This window comes from Coregonus lavaretus (genome assembly GCF_964263955.1).
Source record: "Coregonus lavaretus genome assembly, chromosome: 14".
Classification (NCBI taxonomy): Eukaryota; Metazoa; Chordata; class Actinopteri; order Salmoniformes; family Salmonidae; genus Coregonus; species Coregonus lavaretus.
The window spans coordinates 9555568-9576742 of record NC_140001.1 but is presented as its reverse complement, the minus strand read 5'-3'; the positions used below and the strand labels follow the sequence as shown (position 1 = coordinate 9576742).

Here is a 21175-nt window from a genome sequence, read left to right as displayed (position 1 = left end):
CTAATGACTATGTCGTTCCATAGACTGAATAGGTGAGTTTATTTAACCCTTATGTCAGTGCATAAGGGGGTGACGTAGCGCCTGCATGATCTTTAATAACAGTGAAAAGTGTGTGTCGAGGGGATCTCTGCTGGGTTGTGTATACACTGAGCAGTCAGCCAGTCAGTCAGGAGTTTGATCTCAGCCTCGTTCTATGTCCTGTAAAAACACCAAACACTCTGGTTACATGAGGATAGCTAACAGCCCTGCTGACCTTTGTAGTGTGGCTTGACAAAGAGGGCAAAGGCACGTACACACTAACATACAGGTAACTGCCAAAATAATGGAAACAATTGAGTAAATGAGGGATACAAAGTATATTGAAAGCAGGTGGTTCCTGAGTTAATTCAGCAATTAACATCCCATCATGCTTAGGGTCATGTATAAAAATGCTGAGCAGGCCATTGTTTTGGCTACCATGGCTATGCCCCCATAGGATGACAATGACTCCAGCCACAGGGCACGAATGGTCACTGAATGGTTTCATGAGCATGAACATAAACGATATGCCATGGCCGTCTCAGCCACCAGATCTCAACCCAATTGAACTCTTATGGGAGACTCTGGAGCGGCACATGAGACAGCGTTTTCCACCTCCATCAACAAAACCCCAAATGATGGAATTTCTCGTGGAAGAATGGTGTCGCATCCCTCTAATAGAGTTCCAGACTTTTGTCGAATCTATTCCAAGGTGTATTGCAGCTGTTCTGCCGTATCATGGTGGCCCAACGCCATATTAAGACACTGTATGTTGGTGTTTCCTTTATTTTGGCAGTTACCTGTAGATTAAAAGCAGTCTGAGCCATGGTAATGACCCTTTGCCAGGGTGCTAATGGAAATTCCTGTGCGTGAGTGTGTGTGTGTGTGTGTGTGTGTGTGTGTGTGCGGGTGTGTGTGTGTGTGCGTTATCTTTTCTAGGTTACATATTATTAGTAGACGTTAAGATAAGGTGTATGGAACCTGTGTTATTCTGTTGCCTGTTTGGCCCACAAGTACTCTATCTAGCTGCTAGAGTCTAGCATGTTGGCTGTGCACAGCGCAGCCCCCCTTTTGTAGGCCTGCGGATCAATAATAAAAAATAAAAAACTTGAGTTAGAATAGTAGAATACACAGGGTGCAATCTTAGAAATGTGGTTCTGCATCAGCAGTTTTCTTCTTGTTATGTCAGTCACTGACAATCACTTAATTAGCCCATGTCAGCTAACATTTTTTAGATTGGTAAGTTAGTCTAGCCAGCTATCTAAACTTGTAGTAATCATTGTCGAATTACCGACCGGGAGGCCCCCCATTGATTTTGTTAGTCACTCTCACTCAGATATCATATTTAAAAACTGCAAACATTTCTCTCCACTTTTAGCAAAATGTGTAGAATTGCAGGAAATTACCTGTACAACTATACATGTTTGCCTCTGCCCATGGCCCGTGAGTCACTGCAGACCCTCATGATGAGTTCTGATGTTTTGTGGCCCCCACCCCCATCAAAGTCGACCAACCCTGAACTAAAGAAATATGAGTAGTGTTTACTTAGTGTTCATACCCAGTTGACTCTTTCGAACAGGAACGTTTCAGCAGAACTCATACCCCTAATGTTTCATATTTTATTTCTATCTTTAATAACATTTATTTATTTTTTGATCTGACCATGTTGTGAAAAAACAAGTTAGTGTCACGGTTTCGGCCGAGGCTGCCTCTCTTCCTTGCTCGGGCAGGCTTCGGCGTTCGTCGTCTCCGGAATACTAGCTGCCACCGTTGTATGTTTCTATGTTCGTTTGCTTTTGTCTGATTGTTGTACACCTGTTATCGTTTAGTGTAATTAGTGTCCTATAAGTTCTCGTTGTGTTTGTCTAGTGTTGGTGTGTGATTCTGTCAAGGTAGATGTAGGTGGGTGTGGTGGTGGAATCAGGCGCAGGACGCAGAACGTTAGTCCAACAGACTTTAGTTGATGCACACGAAAACAATCACAAACAAACGCCCTGAGGCGAGACTCCGCACGTAGGCAAAAATAACGGGCGCACTAACAGGTGCGACAAAAACACTCCAAACAATGGAGAATATAGCTCAACCGAGCAAACAGTAGAAATCCAGCCTACCGGCACGACAGTAAAACAATCACACACAAACACTAGACAAACACAACGAGAACTTATAGGACACTAATTACACTAAACGATAACAGGTGTACAACAATCAGACAAAAGCAAACGAACATAGAAACATACAACGGTGGCAGCTAGTATTCCGGAGACGACGAACGCCGAAGCCTGCCCGAGCAAGGAAGAGAGGCAGCCTCGGCCGAAACCGTGACAGTTAGCCTTATTGATAAGAATCACGCTGATGTATTTAGTAAATTCCATGTTTCGGCTCCTGATTAATCCCTATAAAACATAACAATTAATATATGTATCTTTACTGAAGTCCATTTCCATAGCCACTAGATCAGTGTTCTGTTCAGTCTGCAAGCAGGGCAGTGGAGAGGCTCACTTAGTGCTGTTCCGGTTACGTAGTAGCTGATGACATCATTCATTCACACATGGGAAGCCACACATGCCTCAGAGACAGTAGTTGTGGAGAACAGCCTTAAGTCCTGTTGTCTGCCTGGCCTAACACAATGACTGGCTGAGGAAATAAGTACTGCTGTACTGTAGCTAGTGTGTGTTGCTCTGTTATTAGTCCCTCTCTGTGGCCTTGGCTGCCTTGGGGGAGGTGGGGGGGACACTTCACATCCTCAGAGGCTTCCTGTATACCAGACACACACAACTCCATGACCCCACAGCCCAGCCTGCTCAGTGTCGCCATCCATATACACTATGCCTAGCAGCAGACTCTTCTCATATGAACCTCAGACAGGAATTGACCTCCAGCTCTCTCTCTCTCCGACATTACCCTCTCTCCTTTTTCCAACTCTCTCTCTCCCGCTGTCTTTTCTGTGCGTGGTACAGGTCTGACGTGGTGGTGCTGTGTTTCTCCCTGGCCAACCCCAACTCCCTGCGTCACGTCCGCACCATGTGGTACCCTGAGATCAAGCACTTCTGCCCCCGTACCCCTATCATCCTGGTGGGCTGCCAGCTGGACCTGCGCTACGCCGACCTGGAGGCCGTGAACCGCGCCCGCAGACCCCTGGCCAAGTAAGACCACCATCATCCATGCTCATGACACGGGGCGACATTAACTGCAGCAGTCCCATCAAAGCTATTGGCAGGATGTGCAGCATTTGACTGAAACGCAAACATACCTGTCTCACCTACTGTCTGTCCATAGCTTCTGTCCTTGTTGTCTTCTGAAACACTTGACTCATACAAACTCAGCACAATCCTTTAATTAGAGACCTACCACTCTGCTAATGCCCTAACCCTCTCCCCTCCCCGTTGTGCTCAGACCCATCAAGCCCACAGACATCCTGCCTCCAGAGAGAGGGCATGAGGTGGCCAAGGAGCTGGGCATTCCCTACTACGAGACCAGCATCGTGGCCCAGTTTGGGGTCAAGGATGTGTTCGACAACGCCATCCGTTCCGCTCTCATCTCCCGCCGCCACCTCCAGTTCTGGAAGTCCCACCTAAAGAGAGTCCAGCGGCCCCTCCTCCAGGCCCCCTTCCTGCCCCCCCGGCCCCCGCGCCCTGTGGTGGGCATCCCCGACCCACCTCCCATCGACGGAGAAGCCCCCGACTCCCTCTTCTGCCAGCCACTGTGCGCCGATGTCCTCTTCCTACTCCAGGGAGGCGCCACGCGCGTCTTCGCACACAAAGTCTACCTGGCCACCTCCTGCTCCAAGTTCTACGACCTCTTCACCCTGGATCTGCTGGCCATCGAGTCGGATTGGGAGGGAGAGGAGTGGGCTGAGAGCGGAGAGGAGGAGGAGCAGAGCAGGAGAGGAGCCAAAGAGCAGGCAGGGCGCACTAAGAGCTTGGACATCGATAATGAGGGGGAGGGGGTAGCCAGGGGACTCAAACGGCCACCCATGCTCCAGCAGGGCTCCCTGAAGACTTCCAAAAGTGATAACGCCCTCCCCGCCAGGAGCCAGTGCTCCGTGGGGCCCCTGGGCGTGGGGCCCCTGGGGGCCGGCCGTGGCCTTTCGGGCTGGGGGAGGGGCTTCCTGAGTGTGTACCTGGAGCACGTAGCTGACCCCGAGACAGGGCGACCTCGCCTCATGACCGTGGTCTCCATGGACGGCCTCATACAGGAAGAACCCTTCCAGGTTAGATCAGATAGCAGCAACAACACCAAGTCTTGCAAGTCGCTTTGGATAATAGCATCTGCTTACTCACCGTATTAATACCAAACCAGCTACACCGTGAGGTTCCCATTCCCAATACTGCTCCAGGGTTGTATAATCTTCTTAGAGCACTTTGAAGAGTGCACTCTACTGGTCATCATAACCATAACACATTTTAACTGTGGTGGTTTCAGGCGGTGCTGCAGTACCTGTACACAGGCAGTCTGGACGAGGGCCGAGGGGATCTGATGCAGGTGGCCACCATCGCTGAGCTGCTGGAGGTGTTTGACCTGAGGATGATGGTGGCCAACGTGCTGAACCACGAGAGCTTCATGAACCAGGAGATCACCAAGGCCTTCCACGTCCGCCGAGCCAACCGCATCAAAGAGTGCCTTAGCAAGGGCACCTTCGCCGGTACACACAGCCTTCACCTGCTCACCTGAGTCATCAGAGATTCTCTAGTGTGTGTGTGTGTGTGTGTGTGTGCGCGGGCACGCGTGCGTGTGTGTGTGTGTGTGTGTGTGTGTGTACCCAGTACATTTAGCATGTTCTTCCAGTATTCTGCCATGGATTCACATGTCTGGATCTATGGCCATTAGCTATTATTTCCTATATGCAATATCTGTGTGTTTATGTGTATCCTCCATAAAATGAGTCCATTTGATGTCATCGCTCTAAATAGGTGTTGCTGAGATTTTCTGCTTTCTCCGTTTGTCCTTATGTGTGCCGGGCCCATTCCTATGTGTTTCTGTGCATCACTTCTGTCTGGGTCCTTCGGTCTGTGTGCATGTTGGCTGTAGCATTTCCCACAAGGTGAGAGTCCTATACTATCTCTGAAGTACATGTAGCCTCTTTTACATTCAGGTGGCTACCATAGTCCTGCTATTGTTGTCATGGTGTCTGTTTCCGTGGGAATTCGTTTTTCAATATACCTCCTGAATAGATATGATTTAGCCTACTCGTTCTAGTGGGTTCTGTGCCCCATAAAGATTAGCGAGGCCTATAGGTCAGCCTTGTGATTGGTTTAGTTTCTTCTTAGATTGCTTTTCTTTTAGAATGACATCTTTGCAGTGTTGGGGAAGCTAGTCTGAAAATATAGTTTACCAAGCTACCAATTACTTCACACTGGAAGAAGTTAAGCTACACTAAAGCTACCGTTAAGAAACATATAGTTTACTTAACTAAACTTACTTTGAAAAAGTAGTTCACTACATCCAAACTACTTCCTGAAAAATTATCATATGTAAATCATAGATTACAAATTGCAAGAACAATTCACTCTGTAGTCAGATGTTAACAGAATGTAATTTCTCATATTAAACACAAAAAAAACGATATTTGAAGTGAGAATTAGGCCGGTCTGATGGAGGAAAACAAAGTATATTCTTGCCTACTTAACCCATATTTTATTTTTGCAAAAAGAGTATTGTGTAGTTCCAGTAGTTAGCTACACCACTACATGGCAAAGAAGTAATTAACTACTGAAAACACTACCAAAATCTGAATTTAGTTCAACTACCACCAAGCTACTCCCCAACACTGCTTCCTTGAGCATCCAAACAGAATTAAGCGACAGTCAGAGCTCTTACAGACAGTGTAGTTAGATAGGGTGCAAGCTATCTGGACAGCTTCAAAAGTCTATGTAGGTTTCAATCTTAGTATCTCAACTCTGCTTTGCACTATGACCTGTCCTCTCCCTCCCTTGCACCCTGTGTCAAATAGAGCTGTCTACCTTTCGATTTATCTTTCTGTCTGTCTACCTGTTTCTGTTTCTGTGTGCGTCTGTCTGCGTATATCTCTGTGTGTCCCCGTCCGTCTGTCTTCCCCTCTGTAGCATCGACTCTGTGGTTCACTCCGAGATGAGTGCTCTTTTCCCTCCCCGGTTTTAGATGTGGTGTTCCGCCTGGACGATGGCTACCTGCCAGCCCACAAGCCTCTGCTCATCTCCAGCTGTGACTGGATGGCCGCTATGTTCCGGGGATCCTTCATGGAGAGCTACATCAAGGAGGTGAGAGAGTGTGAGAGAGTGTGAGAGAGTGTGAGAGAGTGTGAGAGTGTGTGAGAGTGTGTGAGAGAGAGAGAGAGAGAGAGAGAGAGAGAGAGAGAGAGAGAGAGAGAGAGAGAGAGAGAGAGAGAGAGAGAGAGAGAGAGAGAGAGAGAGAGAGAGAGAGAGAGAGAGAGAGAGAGAGAGAGAGAGAGAGAGAGAGAGAGAGAGAGAGAGAGAGAGAGAGAGAGAGAGAGAGAGAGAGAGAGAGAGAGAGAGAGAGAGAGAGAGAACAATTACATTACATCAGAAACATATGGTGTAAAGCGAGCAGGCAGACAGGTTCCTCGTCTGAGCAGCTGCAGCAGGAAGTCGGCTCACCTCTGCACTTTCTGGGTAATTTCCTGTCTACACATACTTGCTGGACAAGAGGCTGCGTGAGAATATCAAAATATCACATCACAGCTCTAACCAGACATACTGCCCACATTCATGCCTGTTATCAACACACTGTCATGTCACAGCCTCATCGGATGGCTGGAGAAGAGGCGATGGAGGGAGGCTGAGTCTCAGAGAGGTGGTAGACTAGAGGACAATACGTACAGTGCATTCGGAAAGTACTCACACCCCTTGACTTTTTCCACATTGTTACGTTACAGCCTTATTCTAAAATTAATTAAATCGTTTTTTCCCTCATCAATCTACACACAATACCCCATAATGACAAAGCAAAAACAGGCTTTAATAAATTTGTGCAAATTTATACAAAATAAAAAATTGAAATATTACATTTACATAAGTATTCAGACCCTTTACTCAGTACTTTGTTGAAGCACCTTTGGAAGCGATTACAGCCTCGACTCTTCTTGGGTATGACGCTACAAGCTTGGCACAGCTGTATTTGGGGAGTTTCTCCCATTCCTCTCTGCAGATCCTCTCAAGCTCTGTCAGGTTGGATGGGGAGCGTTGCTGCACAGCTATTTTCAGGTCTCTACAGAGATATACGTCTTTAGGTGCCTTTTGGCAAACTCCAAGCGGGCTGTCATGTTCCTTTTACTGAGGAGTGGCTTCCATCTGGCCACTCTACCATAAAGGCCTGATTGGTGGAGTGCTGCAGAGATGGTTGTCCTTCTAGAAGGTTCTCCCATCTCCACAGAGGAACTCTAGAGCTCTGTCAGTGTGACCATCGGGTTCTTGATCACCTCCCTGACCAAGGCCCTTCTCCCCCTATTGCTCAGTTTGGCCAGGCGGCCAGCTCTAGGAAGAGTCTTGGTGGTTCCAAACTTCTTCCATTTAAGAATGATGGAAGCCACTGTGTTCTTGGGGACCTTCAATGCTGCAGACATTTTTTGGTACCCTTCCCCAGATCTGTGCCTCGACACAATCCTGTCTCGGAGCTCTACTGACAATTCCTTCGACCTCATGGCTTGGCTTTTGCTCTGACATGCACTGTCAACTGTGGGACCTTATATAGACAGGTGTGTGCCTTTCCAAATCATGTCCAATCAATTGAATTTACCACAGGTGGACTCCAATCAAGTTGTAAAACATCTCAAGAATGATCAATGGAAACAGGATGCACCTGAGCTCAATTTCGAGTCGCATAGCAAAGGGTCTGAATACTTATGTAAATAAGGTATTTCTGTTTTTTATTTTTAATAAAGCCTGTTTTCGCTTTGTCATTATGGGGTATTGTGTGTAGATTGCTAAGAAAAAAAAAATATTTAATCAATTTTTGAATAAGGCTGTAACACAACATAATGCGGAAAAGGTCAAGGGTTCTGAATACATTCCGAAGGCACTGTATCTCAAAGGGACCGCTTTTAGAGATTAAGAATCTATTTTTCCTTTGACATTTGACCCCAAGACAATGGTGTAAGACGACATGCATTCACGTTAGAGAGCTGTTCATGGGAAACTATGCAGGCACACAGCATGCTATATACAGTGCATTCGGAAAGTATTCAGACCCCTTGTCTTTTTAAATTTTTATTTAACATTTATTTAACCAGGTAAGCCAGTTGAGAACAAGTTCTCATTTAAAACTGCTTTTCGAATGCAGTGTATATTAGCTAGAACACAGGATATAGTCAGACTGTGGCCCGGATCTTTATCCAGGTCAGTTTTCCCCTTGCGCAGTGTCTGGTTACCCCCGGCTTCTCTCTGATGGCTCGGGTTCTAGAAAGACTACTCCTCCAGGGCGTGGCTGCCAACCCACCCAGGGAGGGAGCACTTGTTTCTCCATGCTGTGGGTGTCCGCAGCTTGGGCCCTCCTGGAGAACTGGATCCCCCAGGTACGGTTACAGTCCAGGCCCCACAGGCTTTGGGTTACGGCCCTGCCAGGAAGCAGGCAGCCCCAGGAAACAGGACGCTGGACAGGCCCTCTGGATACTCTTACAGCCAGAGTCCACAGAGAGGGAGGAGTGGGGGTGAAGGAAGAGTGGACAGGGTCATGGTGTGTTGCGTGCTCTGAGGTGGAGACTGGGAGGGTAAGTGGTAGTTGTATGTTGTTGTAGAGAGAGTAGGGGTAAGTTTGTTTGTTTGTGTGTGTGTGTAGGAGGGGGCACCGGGACGGGGGTCATTTGTAAAACACCAACAGCAGTGGGGAGGGGGGGGTCACCAGAACGCTTGCCAGTATCCATGGTAACCCTGAAAGTGTCATGTTTGTCCCCATTGTGGCAATCTTTATGGCATTTGGCTGGCATAGTGCATCTAACAAAGACTGAGGCTCTGGACAATGTGAAGCCGCCAGCATGTGTCTTTGTGTGAGAAATGTCCATAGCGATGCAGCAATGATCGCAGCGTTTAAAATCTCAGCAGCACACACACACAGCCCTATCCTTCCCCTGCTTAGCTGGCTGGCCTTGAGGTGCATAGACAAAGCCTCCCTTGGAGTGACACAGATGTGGCTATGGTTGTAGGCAGTGCTAGGCATCAGAGTGGTGTGGAGAGGCCTGTGACCTTGGGAGTCTCGGACCAATCGGTGTACTGTACTGTAGTGCACTGTGACTTGTCTGGCCTCTGTTTCAGAGTGTGTTTGTCTGTCTGTCTGCCATCAGCCAACACAGTTCTGTCTGTCTTTAAAGTAGCTGTCCAATGTTTCCAGATTTCTATATAATTAATTACAATATTAGTGAAATAGTTTTTCTTCCATAAAAAAAAAAAAAATGAAGCATGTTAAAAAGCTGCTTTTCTGTGTTTGAATGGTGTGGGCGTACCCCAACAACTGAATGGTGTGGGCATATATTTACATTTACATTTACGTCATTTAGCAGACGCTCTTATCCAGAGCGACTTACAGTTAGTGAATACATTATTTATTTATTTAATACTGGCCCCCCGTGGGAATCAAACCCACAACCCTGGCGTTGCAAACGCCATGCTCTATCAACTGAGCTACATCCCATATACCGGTCAATAAAAATATGAATGACAAGTAAACAGCTGATTGGACAGCTCAGGCAATGAGACGTCTCGGCCAAAAATATGACATCATCTTCTATGAGGAAAAAGCAAGCATTTCGAGATACAAGTTTGAGGGAGGGCTTTTAATGCTGAGCGATTAACCGACATTTCGTTTTAATTTTTCCGGTTATTAAACAACTAATTGACCCACGTTTGTTCAGATTTTTCTGAACCCAACGTGCAGTTTCTCTAGAGCGAAATCAAAGTTTTAGTTTTTATTAAGCAAATATTCAGCCTAGTTCAGCGCAGAAACGTGGTAATTAACCACAATGACCATAATCCATTGCGCCTGTTTTTTCCGGCTCGGACAGAGATGGATACACTTTTATGCCTTCTACGTTAGGTTATATACACACAGACTGAATATACCGCATGAGAGAGGCAAGTACACAACACAAAGAAGAGAGAGAGGGATAGAGACGGTGCTAGAGACAGTTTGTGAAAGTATGCCTTATCTACTTTGAAGAACTAGTAAAAGGATTTTGTCAGACAGCTCTGCAGCATGCTTAGGCAGGCTAGCCTAGATAAATAGGATGACTAAAGAGCAGAGAGAACGTTGTCTGGCTGTTTGGCTGCTACTGCCTGAGCAGAGAGAACGTTGTCTGGCTGTTTGGCTGCTACTGCCTGAGCAGAGAGAACGTTGTCTGGCTGTTTGGCTGCTACTGCCTGAGCAGAGAGAACGTTGTCTGGCTGTTTGGCTGCTACTGCCTGAGCAGAGAGAACGTTGTCTGGCTGTTTGGCTGCTACTGCCTGAGCAGAGATGAGATGATGACTTTTAAGGAATGAAAAAGAAATAAAGTAATCAAATAAAAACGTTTATTATTTCATAGTAATTTCCTATTTTTCTATGTGGACCTGTCACCTGACAGAGACAATGGAGTATGTTCAATGTTTTGGCAATTGAATGCACTATTTTTGGCTTTGGAATTTCCATTCAAAAGCTCAAAAATAATGTTATTGTAATTATTTCATAATGCATCTAATAAAAAATAAAAAAATGAAAGCGTGATTCTTTTTTAATAATCAAACTGAAACCGAACCGACCTCAAAAAGCACTAATCGCTCGGCACTATGAGGCTTTTAAAGTGTTTTTTTCTCAAAGTTATGCTTTGGCCACAAATACGAGTATAGGATGAGTCAACAACATTATTTGTGTACAACTTAACAGATTATGAGCTTTTAAAAGTGAGATTTTCACTGGACAGTTACTTTAACACCTTTCACCTTGCTTCTTCTCACCACTCTCCTCTCTCACTTCTCTCACGTGTATTTTTAGCCTGTCACTGTTTCTATTCACGAGGTGCTGTGATAACACTTCTATTCTGGTCAACTGTTACGATCTGCTGTGCCAGCAGCTTGCCAGCCTGCTGTGTCCTTGTCAGTCCCCCCCCCCCCCCCCCCCCCCACAATTCCACCTATAATGGATCACATTGAACTCAATAAACCCCTCCCTGATTGTATAGTTTGGTTTTAATGCCATTATGATGAGGAGTAAGGACTTGTGTGTTGTGTTGTGTGTGTGTGTGTTGTGTTGTGTTGTGTGTGTGTGTGTGTGTGTGTGTGTGTGTGTGTGTGTGTGTGTGTGTGTTTGAGAGCTTTTAACAGGAGCGGCCACCTGTGTCTCTACCTCGACGTTTTCCTCCATAATGAAGGGTCATTGCCAGGCTGACATTCACCTAATTGGCACCCCTGTGGGTCCCATGGCTCTTCCCACCTCTAACCGTCTCCTACTGTAGCTTAAACCACAAGGCAATATACTCAGTAGTGGTGTTGAGACTGCTCTGAGACTTTCAAATGTCTTGTCCCTTTTTAATCCAACATATTGACCAACTGATTGGGCTGAAAGGTTGAAAATGTAGAACAACATTTAATTAAATCACTAGCTAGGGCGGCAGAGAGCCTAGCGGTTAAGAACGTTGGGCCAGTAACCGAAAGGTCGCTGGTTCGAATCCCTCAGCTGACTAGGTGAAAAATCGGTCTATATGCCCTTGAGCAAGGCACTTAACCCTAATTGCTCCTGTAAGTCGTTCTGGATAAGAGCGTCAGCTAAAGGAGGAAAATGTAAATGTCACTTGGTCAGTACTATCTGAAGCCAAGCACAGTTATACTTTAGTGTCACCTAGTGGCCAGGGTGGTGCAGTTTTTCTGTATTTTGTAAACGTTGCATGCGTGTGTGGGAGGGGGTGGGGAGAAGATGAAGAAAGGGGGTTACCATGGTCCGACAGTCCCAGCAGTTCTTTCTATCCCTCCCCAAGTTGCCCCGGTAACTCCTCGGCCGTCACTTGTGGCTGTGCCTTTGTTTGCTCTCCTCTCAGGAAAGAAACACACTTTTGGCCAGCTGGCAACTCTTGCACTGAGGATAAGAGTATCTTCATGAATCTGGTATCTTTTTTTTCCTCATAGCAAGTTTCTCCTGGACTTTTACTTAGTCCATTCCATACTTTTAGCCAGTGTTTCAAATAACCACACAAACAAAAATAAACCTTTACATGATTTGTGTCTGCAATGGACAGCTTTTTTTTCACTGGGGCTCCACATGTCTAGGGCACCTCCACCCGACCCACTCTACCTGTATGGATAGCTCTGGTCAGCCTGTGTCCTGCACCAACAACAGACCATGTTATTGGAGCAGGACACAGTGAGCAGCAAATGGTGAGCGGACATTACCTTCATTTCTGTAGCTTTATTGTCCGGATGTGGGGACACAGTGGCTGTTCTTTCATGTTGATCCTGCTCCGTTTTGGATGTGCGTACGTAAATGCTCTCTTCTCATGGTCCAATCAGAAGTCTCTTTTCCTCGGTTCCTTTCACAGCTCTGCTTCCAGCTCTGTCCCACAATGACATCCAGGCCATCTATGCCACCCGTAGCGACCGGCCCAGTGGGGTAATTCCGGGGTTCTTTGATGCTGTTACCGTTAGTCGTGGCTCTAGCTAGCGTCAGTGCCCCCCTGGTAGGGAGGGACTTTCATCTCAAAAGGTACTCCTCAACTGGAGACGGACAGCCCTTCAACTCGCCCCCCCCCCCCCCCCCCCCCCCGCGTCCTGTGACATCACTCTCCTTACGTGACCTACCCACCGCACCACCGTGCATGGCGGTCGGAGTCCCATTTCTACAATCTCAAACATTCCACATTTTGTTACGTTATAGCCTTATTCTAAAATTGATTAAATTGTTTAGTTTTTTCTAATCAATCTACACACAATACCCCATAATGACAAAGCAAAACAGGTTTTTAGACATTTTTGCAAATGTATTACAAATAAAAAACAGAAATATTACATTTACATAAGTATTCAGACCCTTTACTCACTACTTTGTTGAAGCACCTTTGGCAGCGATTACAACCTAGAGTCTTCTTGGGTATGACGCTTCTGGAAGGTTCCATCTCCAAAGAGGAACTCTGGAGCTCTGTCAGAGAGACCATTGGGTTCTTGGTCACCTCCCTGACCATCGCCCTTCTCCCCCGATTGCTCAGTTTGGCCGAGCGGCCAGCTCTAGGAAGAGTCTTGGTGGTTCCAAACTTCTTCCATTTAAGAATGATGGAGGCCACTGTGTTCTTGGGGACCTTCAATGCTGCAGAAATGGTTTGGTACCCTTCCCCAAATCTGTGCCTCGACACAATCCTGTCTCGGAGCTCTACGGACAATTCCATTGACTTCATGGCTTGGTATTTGCTCTGACATGCACTGTCAACTGTGGGACCTTATATAGACAATTACATTTTAGTCATTTAGCAGACGCTCTTATCCAGAGCGTCTTACAGGAGCAGTTAGGGTTTAGTGCCTTGCTCAAGGGCACATCGACAGATGTTTCACTTAGTCGGCTCGGGGATTAGAACCAGCGACCTTTCGGTTACTGGCACAACGCTCTTAACCACTAAGCTACCTGCCGCCCCAATTGAATTTACCACAGGTGGACTCCAATCAAGTTGTAGAAACATCTCAAGGATGATGATCAATGGAAACAGGATGCAACTGAGCTCAATTTCGAGTCTCATAGCAAAGGGTCTGAATACTTATGTAAATAAGGTATTTCTGTTTTGTTTTTTTATAAATTTGCAAAAATGTCTAAAAACCTATTTTCGCTTTGTCGTTATGTGTGTAGATTGATGAGGAAAACATTTAATATAATCAATTTTAGAATAAAGCTGTAACATAACAAAATGTGGAAAAAGTCAAGGGGTCTGAATACTTTTCGAGCGCACTATACAATGTCCCCCATTTGACATTTTGTTGTTTCCTGCCTTGGAGACAGATCTAAAGGAAACACTTAAGTTATAGACAAATAACTACTGGAATACATACTAAATATACATCTCTCTCTCTCTCTCTCTCTCTCTCTCTCTCTCTCTCTCTCTCTCTCTCTCTCTCTCTCTCTCTCTCTCTCTCTCCCCATTTCTCTCTCTCTCTCGCTCTCTCTCTCTCCCCCCATTTCTCTCTCTCTCGCTCTCTCTCTCTCCCCCCATTTCTCTCTCTCTCTCTCCCATCTCTCTCTCTCTCTCTCTCTCTCTCCCCATTTCTCTCTCTCTCTCTCTCTCTCTCTCTCTCTCCACCTTCTCTCCAGGTGTCCATCCCTGACACCAGTAGTGCCTGTATGCGTGCAGTGTTGGAGTTCCTATACTGTGGGCTGCTGATGGCCTGTCCTGACTGGGAGCGTATGGAGCTCATCGTCCTATCCAACCGGCTGTGTCTGCCACGCCTCGTTGCCCTCACAGAGCAACATGTTGTGGATGAGCTGCTACAGTGTTTGGTGAAGGGAGTAGACATTGACGGACAGGTGCTTGCTTACCTGGAGTTGGCTCAGGTGAGTCTCCAAATTCATCTACACGTACTCACTGTATATTCTCAATGACAGTTGTAGTGAAGACACTGTTACTGCAATACATGTACTACACATAATACTATACGTGGTTGATAAGGACATACTATTTCACTGGAGGGAACATTCTAACTAACATCCAAGAATGATGGGACCACCCTAAAGCTTAGGCCTATATATCATATACAGGACTGTATAGAACTCTGTTCTACAATGACAGGTGACATTAGTCTTAAAAAGCCATTTGTCCACTTCCCATTCAAGTTCATCTTTCTTGTTTGTAAAGTAGAAAGTTTGAGGTCTACTTTCTTGTCATTCAACCTTTTTGATGGACTGCTCACCTATTCATTCACCCCTGGCAGTTCCACAATGCCAAGCAGCTTTCTGCCTGGTGTCTCCATCACATCTGCACCAACTACAACAGCGTTTGTCGCAAGTTCCCCAAAGACATGAAGGTCATGTCTCCAGGTACAAACCAATGCCCTCTCTCCTCTCTCCCTCTCTCTTCTCTCCCTCTCTCTTCTCTCCCTCTCTCCTCTCTCCCTCTCTCCTCTCTCCCTCTCTCCTCTCTCCCTCTCTCTTCTCTCCCTCTCTCTTCTCTCCCTCTCTCTTCTCTCCCTCTCTCCTCTCTCCATCTCTCTTCTCTCCCTCTCTCTTCTCTCCCTCTCTCTTCTCTCCCTCTCTCTTCTCTCCCTCTCTCTTCTCTCCCTCTCTCTTCTCTCCCTCTCTCTTCTCTCCATCTCTCTTCTCTCCCTCTCTCCTCTCTCCCTCTCTCTTCTCTCCCTCTCTCTTCTCTCCCTCTCTCTTCTCTCCCTCTCTCCTCTCTCCCTCTCTCTTCTCTCCCTCTCTCTTCTCTCCCTCTCTCATCTCTCCATCTCTCTTCTCTCCCTCTCTCTTCTCTCCCTCTCTCTTCTCTCCCTCTCTCTTCTCTCCCTCTCTCTTCTCTCCCTCTCTCTTCTCTCCCTCTCTCTTCTCTCCCTCTCTCTTCTCTCCCTCTCTCTTCTCTCCCTCTCTCTTCTCTCATCTCTCCTCCATCCCTCTCTCCCTCTCCATGCGTCTTCTCGTCCACCCTTTATAAATCTATAGATAGGCAACTCATATTGATGTAGTGCTTGTTTGTTTTTTACTTTAGAAGCGCTTTGAGATTTCTTTCTGTTATGAAAAGCAATATAGAAGTTTAATAAATTATTATTATTCTCAACACATTTTTCAGCTCCTTTGTACCGCCAGTCCCACCTCCAATCCCCAACTTCATTCTCCTCCCCACCTCCGCTCCCCACTTCCCCTCCTTCCCTCCACTCCTCTCACTTGTTTTTTCACATTCATTTGTTCTCCCTTATATTCACTCTTTCCTGTCCTGCCTCCTTTTCTTATTTAATCCTCTCATCTCTTCTCTTCATTTCACTCTTTTTTCTTTCTCTTTCTACATCTATTTATGGAAATGTCTCCCCCATTTCCCACTTTAAATTATTAATTTGTTTATTCTGATCTCCCCTCTCTCTCCCTCTCTCTTTCTGCATGTAGAGAACCAGAGGCACTTTGAGAAGCAGCGATGGCCTCCAGTGTGGTTCCTGAAGGAGGAGGACCGCTACCTGCGCTCTCAGAAGGAGCGCCAGCGCGAGGAAGAGATCCTTGGTAAGCAGCACACCAAGAGGGGCTGGTGCTTCTGGAGACACTCGTCCTCCTCGCCCCACGTCTCCTGAGGCTGTCGCCCCTCCATGACCCCTCCTGCTCCTGTCCTCTGACCTCTCACCCCAGACTGAGGAGGCCATGAGTCTACCACCCCTCCATGACGGGAGAGCCAAGTCTCCCCTCTGTATGATTGTCTGTGTCTGTGTGGTTATACTGGGGACCAGAAGTCCTCACAAGGAAAAACAAGGACAATTCTGACAACTGGGGACATTTTGCCGGTCCCCACAAAGAAAAGGGCTATTTTAAGCTTAGGGGTTAGGTTTAGGGTTAGGGTTACATTTGGGGTTCAGGTTAGAGTTAAGGTTAGGAGTTAGGTTTAGTTTTAGTTTTAGGGTTTGGGGTTAAGGTTAGGGTTAAGATTAGGGTTAAGGTTAAGTTTTGGGTTAGGGAAAATACAAGTTTGAATGGGAATAAATGTGTTGGTCCCCACAAGGGTAGTAAAACAAACGTGTGTGTGTGTGTGTGTGTGCACGTACGTGCGAGGTTCTCCACCCCCACAGCTGTAGGTCAGGCTTGGGCAGTTCTCTATGCCCCAGCTGGCCTCACCTTGCCAGGCCTCAGTCCAGTGCTGCCTCCTCCCCCTGAGCTCCACCCAGCCACCAGCCGGGGGTGATGGGACTGGGAACAAGGGCTCTCTCTCCCAGTTACACAGGCGCACAGACCATTCCACAGACCACTGCTAAGACTCCCCTATGGGGAGGTTACCTCTGCCTTCACGTCTATTCAGACTGTTAGCACACTGGACCAGACAAGTAGCCAGAGGCGCTCCAGCGCTGGTCCAACACACAAGGAGGAATGTTTCTGTTTGGTTTTCTTTCGCCGTGAGGTCTGGTCAGGGGTAATGACACACACCACCCAAAGACACATGCAGTGTTGAAGACCCTGATGACCAAAATGGTGGCAGGGATTTCAAATTATAGTAGAGCCTATCCCAGAGCTGACCACCACTTATGCCTGACTAACTTATCGTCCACAGACTTTGTCCTCCATTTTGGAAAAGTTTGACACCATTTTTTTTCTCCTTCTGGTCTCATCACAGTGAAGCTCTGTGTTGGAGATTTGAATCCCAAATGTTGTCCTAGGACCTAGACTGTTCTATAATCACCTGTCTCCAAGGGAGGGGGAGTAGAGGGGGTAGTCTGGGTTTAGGAACCTGCTCCAGCCCAGCAGATGGTTGGTGGTTCAAGAACCCATCATGACCCCCCCCCCCCCCCCCCAACCCCCACATAACACCAAGAGGAGAGGCCAACAGTGCTGAACAAACTGACCAAATCCCCCTCAAAGACATTCAAAGTGAACACTTGATAGCAATTCTGGATCAGAGGGCTATTTGATACCACTGCCATGGGAGGGAGTAAGAAGCAGAACTGAACAGAGTTCTTGCTCCGTCTTGATTGACCACTAGGGTGCCCTCAGCCAGCCTGCCTTTACTCATCCTTACCACAGGGGGCAGCACTGCTCAGTGTCCCATCATCAACCCTCACCAGGAGCAAACAGGAGTTTTCTCCCCTGCCTGTGTATATCCTTAATTCCAGTCACTTTTGACTTTATTTTATTCCAGTTGTATTTGAAAGTCAACTTTAGCTGTTTGTCCTCACAGAGTGTTGAAAGGTATTATACCAAAAATTAAGCTGTGACATGTTCTCTCCCTCCTGTCTCCTCGCCCTCTCCCCTCATCCTCCTTAACATGGCAAATATGGGAGGAAGGGAAAAAGGGATTAGGAAAGGAGGAATATCACTTTTTGATCCGTCTCTCAGTCTGTTTTTAAAGCTGCAGTGTCAGGTAAAACCCAAGTGTCACTGCAGGACATAGCCTTTCACTCCTCTGAAAACGGTGCTCAATATGTCTACAGTATGACATACACACACTTAAACATACACACACACACACACACACACACTTAAACATACACACACACACACACACTTAAACATACACACACACACACACTTAAACATACACACACACACTTAAACATAAACACACACACTTAAACATAAACACACACACTTAAACACACACATACACACTTAAACATACACACACACACTTAAATATATATATACACACACTTAAACACACACATACACACTTAAACATACACACACACACTTAAACATAAACACACACACTTAAACATACACACACACACACACCTTGTATCTTTCTTTTCTGTCAACTCGTTTTGAAATGTCTGCCCAGTCCTTTATCAGTGTTAATATGCGGGAACCTTACAAATCTACAAAGATAATGTTACATTCACATCTGATCTGAAGTGTCCTATGAACTGTTCAGGATCTCTTGGAAAAGCTTTAGGGGTTTAGGGTTATTTTTCCTTATCCAAAGGTGTGTGGCAGTCTAATAGACATTGGGTAAGTGAATATATTCAGAGTATTATTAATTTAAATAATGGTAATTTCAGTATGAGTAGAGTTACGCTTCAAAGTTTAATCTTAACATTAAGTTACCTACATAATTTTCAATGCAGTATTACACCAAATATTGGACTTGCTTTTAGTTTCAGAGTGCAGTTTTATTTCATTGCGAAGGAGTGTGTTTCAATCAGTTGTTAACAAAGAGGATGCAGTTGTAGCTTTTAGTTGAATGCTATTGGAGTTGGATGTTGAACTGCTGAGAAACTCTTAATAACCCACTGCACCTATAAGATCTCCATTAATCCACGACAGTGTGTATTACAACAGGCGTGTTGAAAGAAGAAAACGGTAATTGTTACTGTTATTTTATTTTCTACTGTTTAGGAGTGAATGTGAAAAAAACTATACTTTTTGACACGTTTTTCTAAAGCACTTTTGTTCTATTTGTCGGCTTGAGATTTCCACCCCCAGCTTTACCCAGATAACATTTACGTCATTTAGCAGAGGTTCTTATCCAGAGCGACTAGGGTTAAGTGCCTTGCTCAAGGGCACATCAATCACCTAGTCAGCTTTGGGATTAGAACCAACGACCTTTCGGTTACTGGTCCAACGCTCTTAACCGCTAGGCTATCTGCCGACAGGGACTAACAGTGGGAGTTAGCTCATTTTACTTTTCTCCACAGGAGGCGTGTTTGAGTCTTCAACGGCAACTGAAATATCTGTGCGATAGGATCTCATGGGACCCAAGTGAGAACCTTACCAACAAAAAAAATAGAAGGGGAATTAACCCAGGCATCTTGCAAATAGTCCTAGCGCCCCTATTTAGGGCTGGGATATTAGAACATTAATCTGGGGTTGACATGGGGACATAGAGATGTTTTCACTTCCATTACATTTACATTTTAGTCATTTAGCAGACGCTCTTATCCAGAGCGACTTACAGTTAGCGCATACATTATTTTATCGAACCCACAACCCTGGTGTTGCAAACGCCATGCTCTACCAACTGAGCTGCATCCCCTGCATGACCCCTTTCAATGCCCCAAGGAGGAGTAATTAGAGATGTCCTACTAATGGTAGACATGCCCTACAAAGCTTGCCTTAATGATGCACATCCACTACTAGGAAACAGAGTGTACAGTGTAGTATAGTGTAAGGTAGTTGTATACAGTTACAGACAGGTTCTGCAAAGGATAATAGCAGAACTGATTGATTCAGTCTCTGGTAATCCTAACACACCCAGTCTCACCCCCCACCCAGGCCAGAGAGGCAGGTCTCTCCCTGGTCTGTCTCCCACGACTGAGCCTCCCCATGGGACAACGGACCCCAGCCCTCCTGGAGAGACACTGGGTCTGCTGGTGGTCAGTCAAAGACAGGCCTTAAGTCCTTAAATTAGTAGATGAAGGGATTTCATAGTATTGTAAGATATGTTCCTGGTTGGCAAACTGAGGAGAGGACCCCCTGTAAAGCCCTAGAGACCCAGGGTTAGACACCTCTGATCTAGTGAATACTAAAGCGTACTATGAGGATACTGGCTTCCTCGTGTGAATGCTGGTCAATACTTTTGGTATGTGGTTATTATTATTTTTGCATGGTGGCCTAATTTTGGCATTGTAATGGCACTTTTCTCTGACTTAATATTGGATTGCACTTTCCTTATTTTCTGTGGTTTTAGCTCTGCCTTTTTGTGCTTGGCATGGGCTACTTCTTAAAAACGTTTTATAATTTTTTTTTTTTTTTAATGGATATTTTGTAGCATGGGTTCTCCCTTTCCCCTTTAACTGTCCATGTGGCGTACTTGGTTTTATTGAGTGTGTATCTCATGCTCACCTACAAAGACAAACTGGCCTCAGCGGTAGTATCATAGCATTAGTGGCTGACATTGGAGCCTGCGTCTATATTGTGGGAAGCCTCTAAGTCATAATATTCTAATTTTATATAATATTATTCTCATACATTTAGTTGGGTTGTGTACAGCCTAAAGGTAACACAATTGGTATCTCAGAATAACATTGAGGGTACACAGGAATTTGACAGGGACATCTTTCTTCTTGTACAGTGTTATAGCAGTATCTTAACACTGTTCTGTGGTGTATTGGAAGCAGGAGGTTAGGTATGAGACATGGTATTCTTGGGTTGCCAGCTTTTGGGCACAAGGTTGCCCCAGAAATTGACAGCTACAGTGCTAGTACAGTACATAGTTGTAGTTTGCACTCACGTTCTAACACTATATGAATTAATACACCTTGAGAATGTCATGTTTATATAACGGGCTGCCTTAGGAGCTAAGAGGAAGGAAATGACTTATAAAACGATTCCTTGGCTTTGACCAGCCACCAATAGTTGACCCACATCGCCCCCTAGTGGCTCATATTTGTAACTTCACATTTGGTTAGAGATGATGGACTTTCATTTGAACTGCAGTTACTGCACTACTGTAATTTATTCCAGACACTTTTATGATGTCACTTTAACATCACCCTAATTCGAATCAGCTATAGAGTGTAGTATTAGCTCAAGGAAACATGAGTGTTCCTATGAGAAGTTGCTGTAGCATTGATTAAGCTAATAGTTCAAGAAAACATGAGTG

The 21175-nt window shown here is 45.8% G+C and overlaps 1 protein-coding gene across 2 annotated transcripts in view; it reads left to right on the top strand.

Moving 5' to 3' along the window:
• LOC311141717 (rho-related BTB domain-containing protein 2-like) overlaps positions 1-20310 on the top strand; it is a 76853-nt gene extending 56543 nt beyond the window's left edge. For both annotated transcript variants that reach the window (XM_084177144.1, XM_084177145.1), the window contains exons 5-11: positions 2979-3164; positions 3415-4231; positions 4444-4663; positions 6139-6257; positions 14263-14502; positions 14880-14985; positions 16042-20310. In XM_084177144.1, the coding sequence (XP_084033270.1) occupies positions 2979-3164; positions 3415-4231; positions 4444-4663; positions 6139-6257; positions 14263-14502; positions 14880-14985; positions 16042-16220 (1867 nt within the window). In that variant the 3' untranslated portion in view covers positions 16221-20310. The remainder of the gene's footprint in view (positions 1-2978; positions 3165-3414; positions 4232-4443; positions 4664-6138; positions 6258-14262; positions 14503-14879; positions 14986-16041) is intronic.
• The last annotated feature ends 865 nt before the right edge of the window (positions 20311-21175 follow it).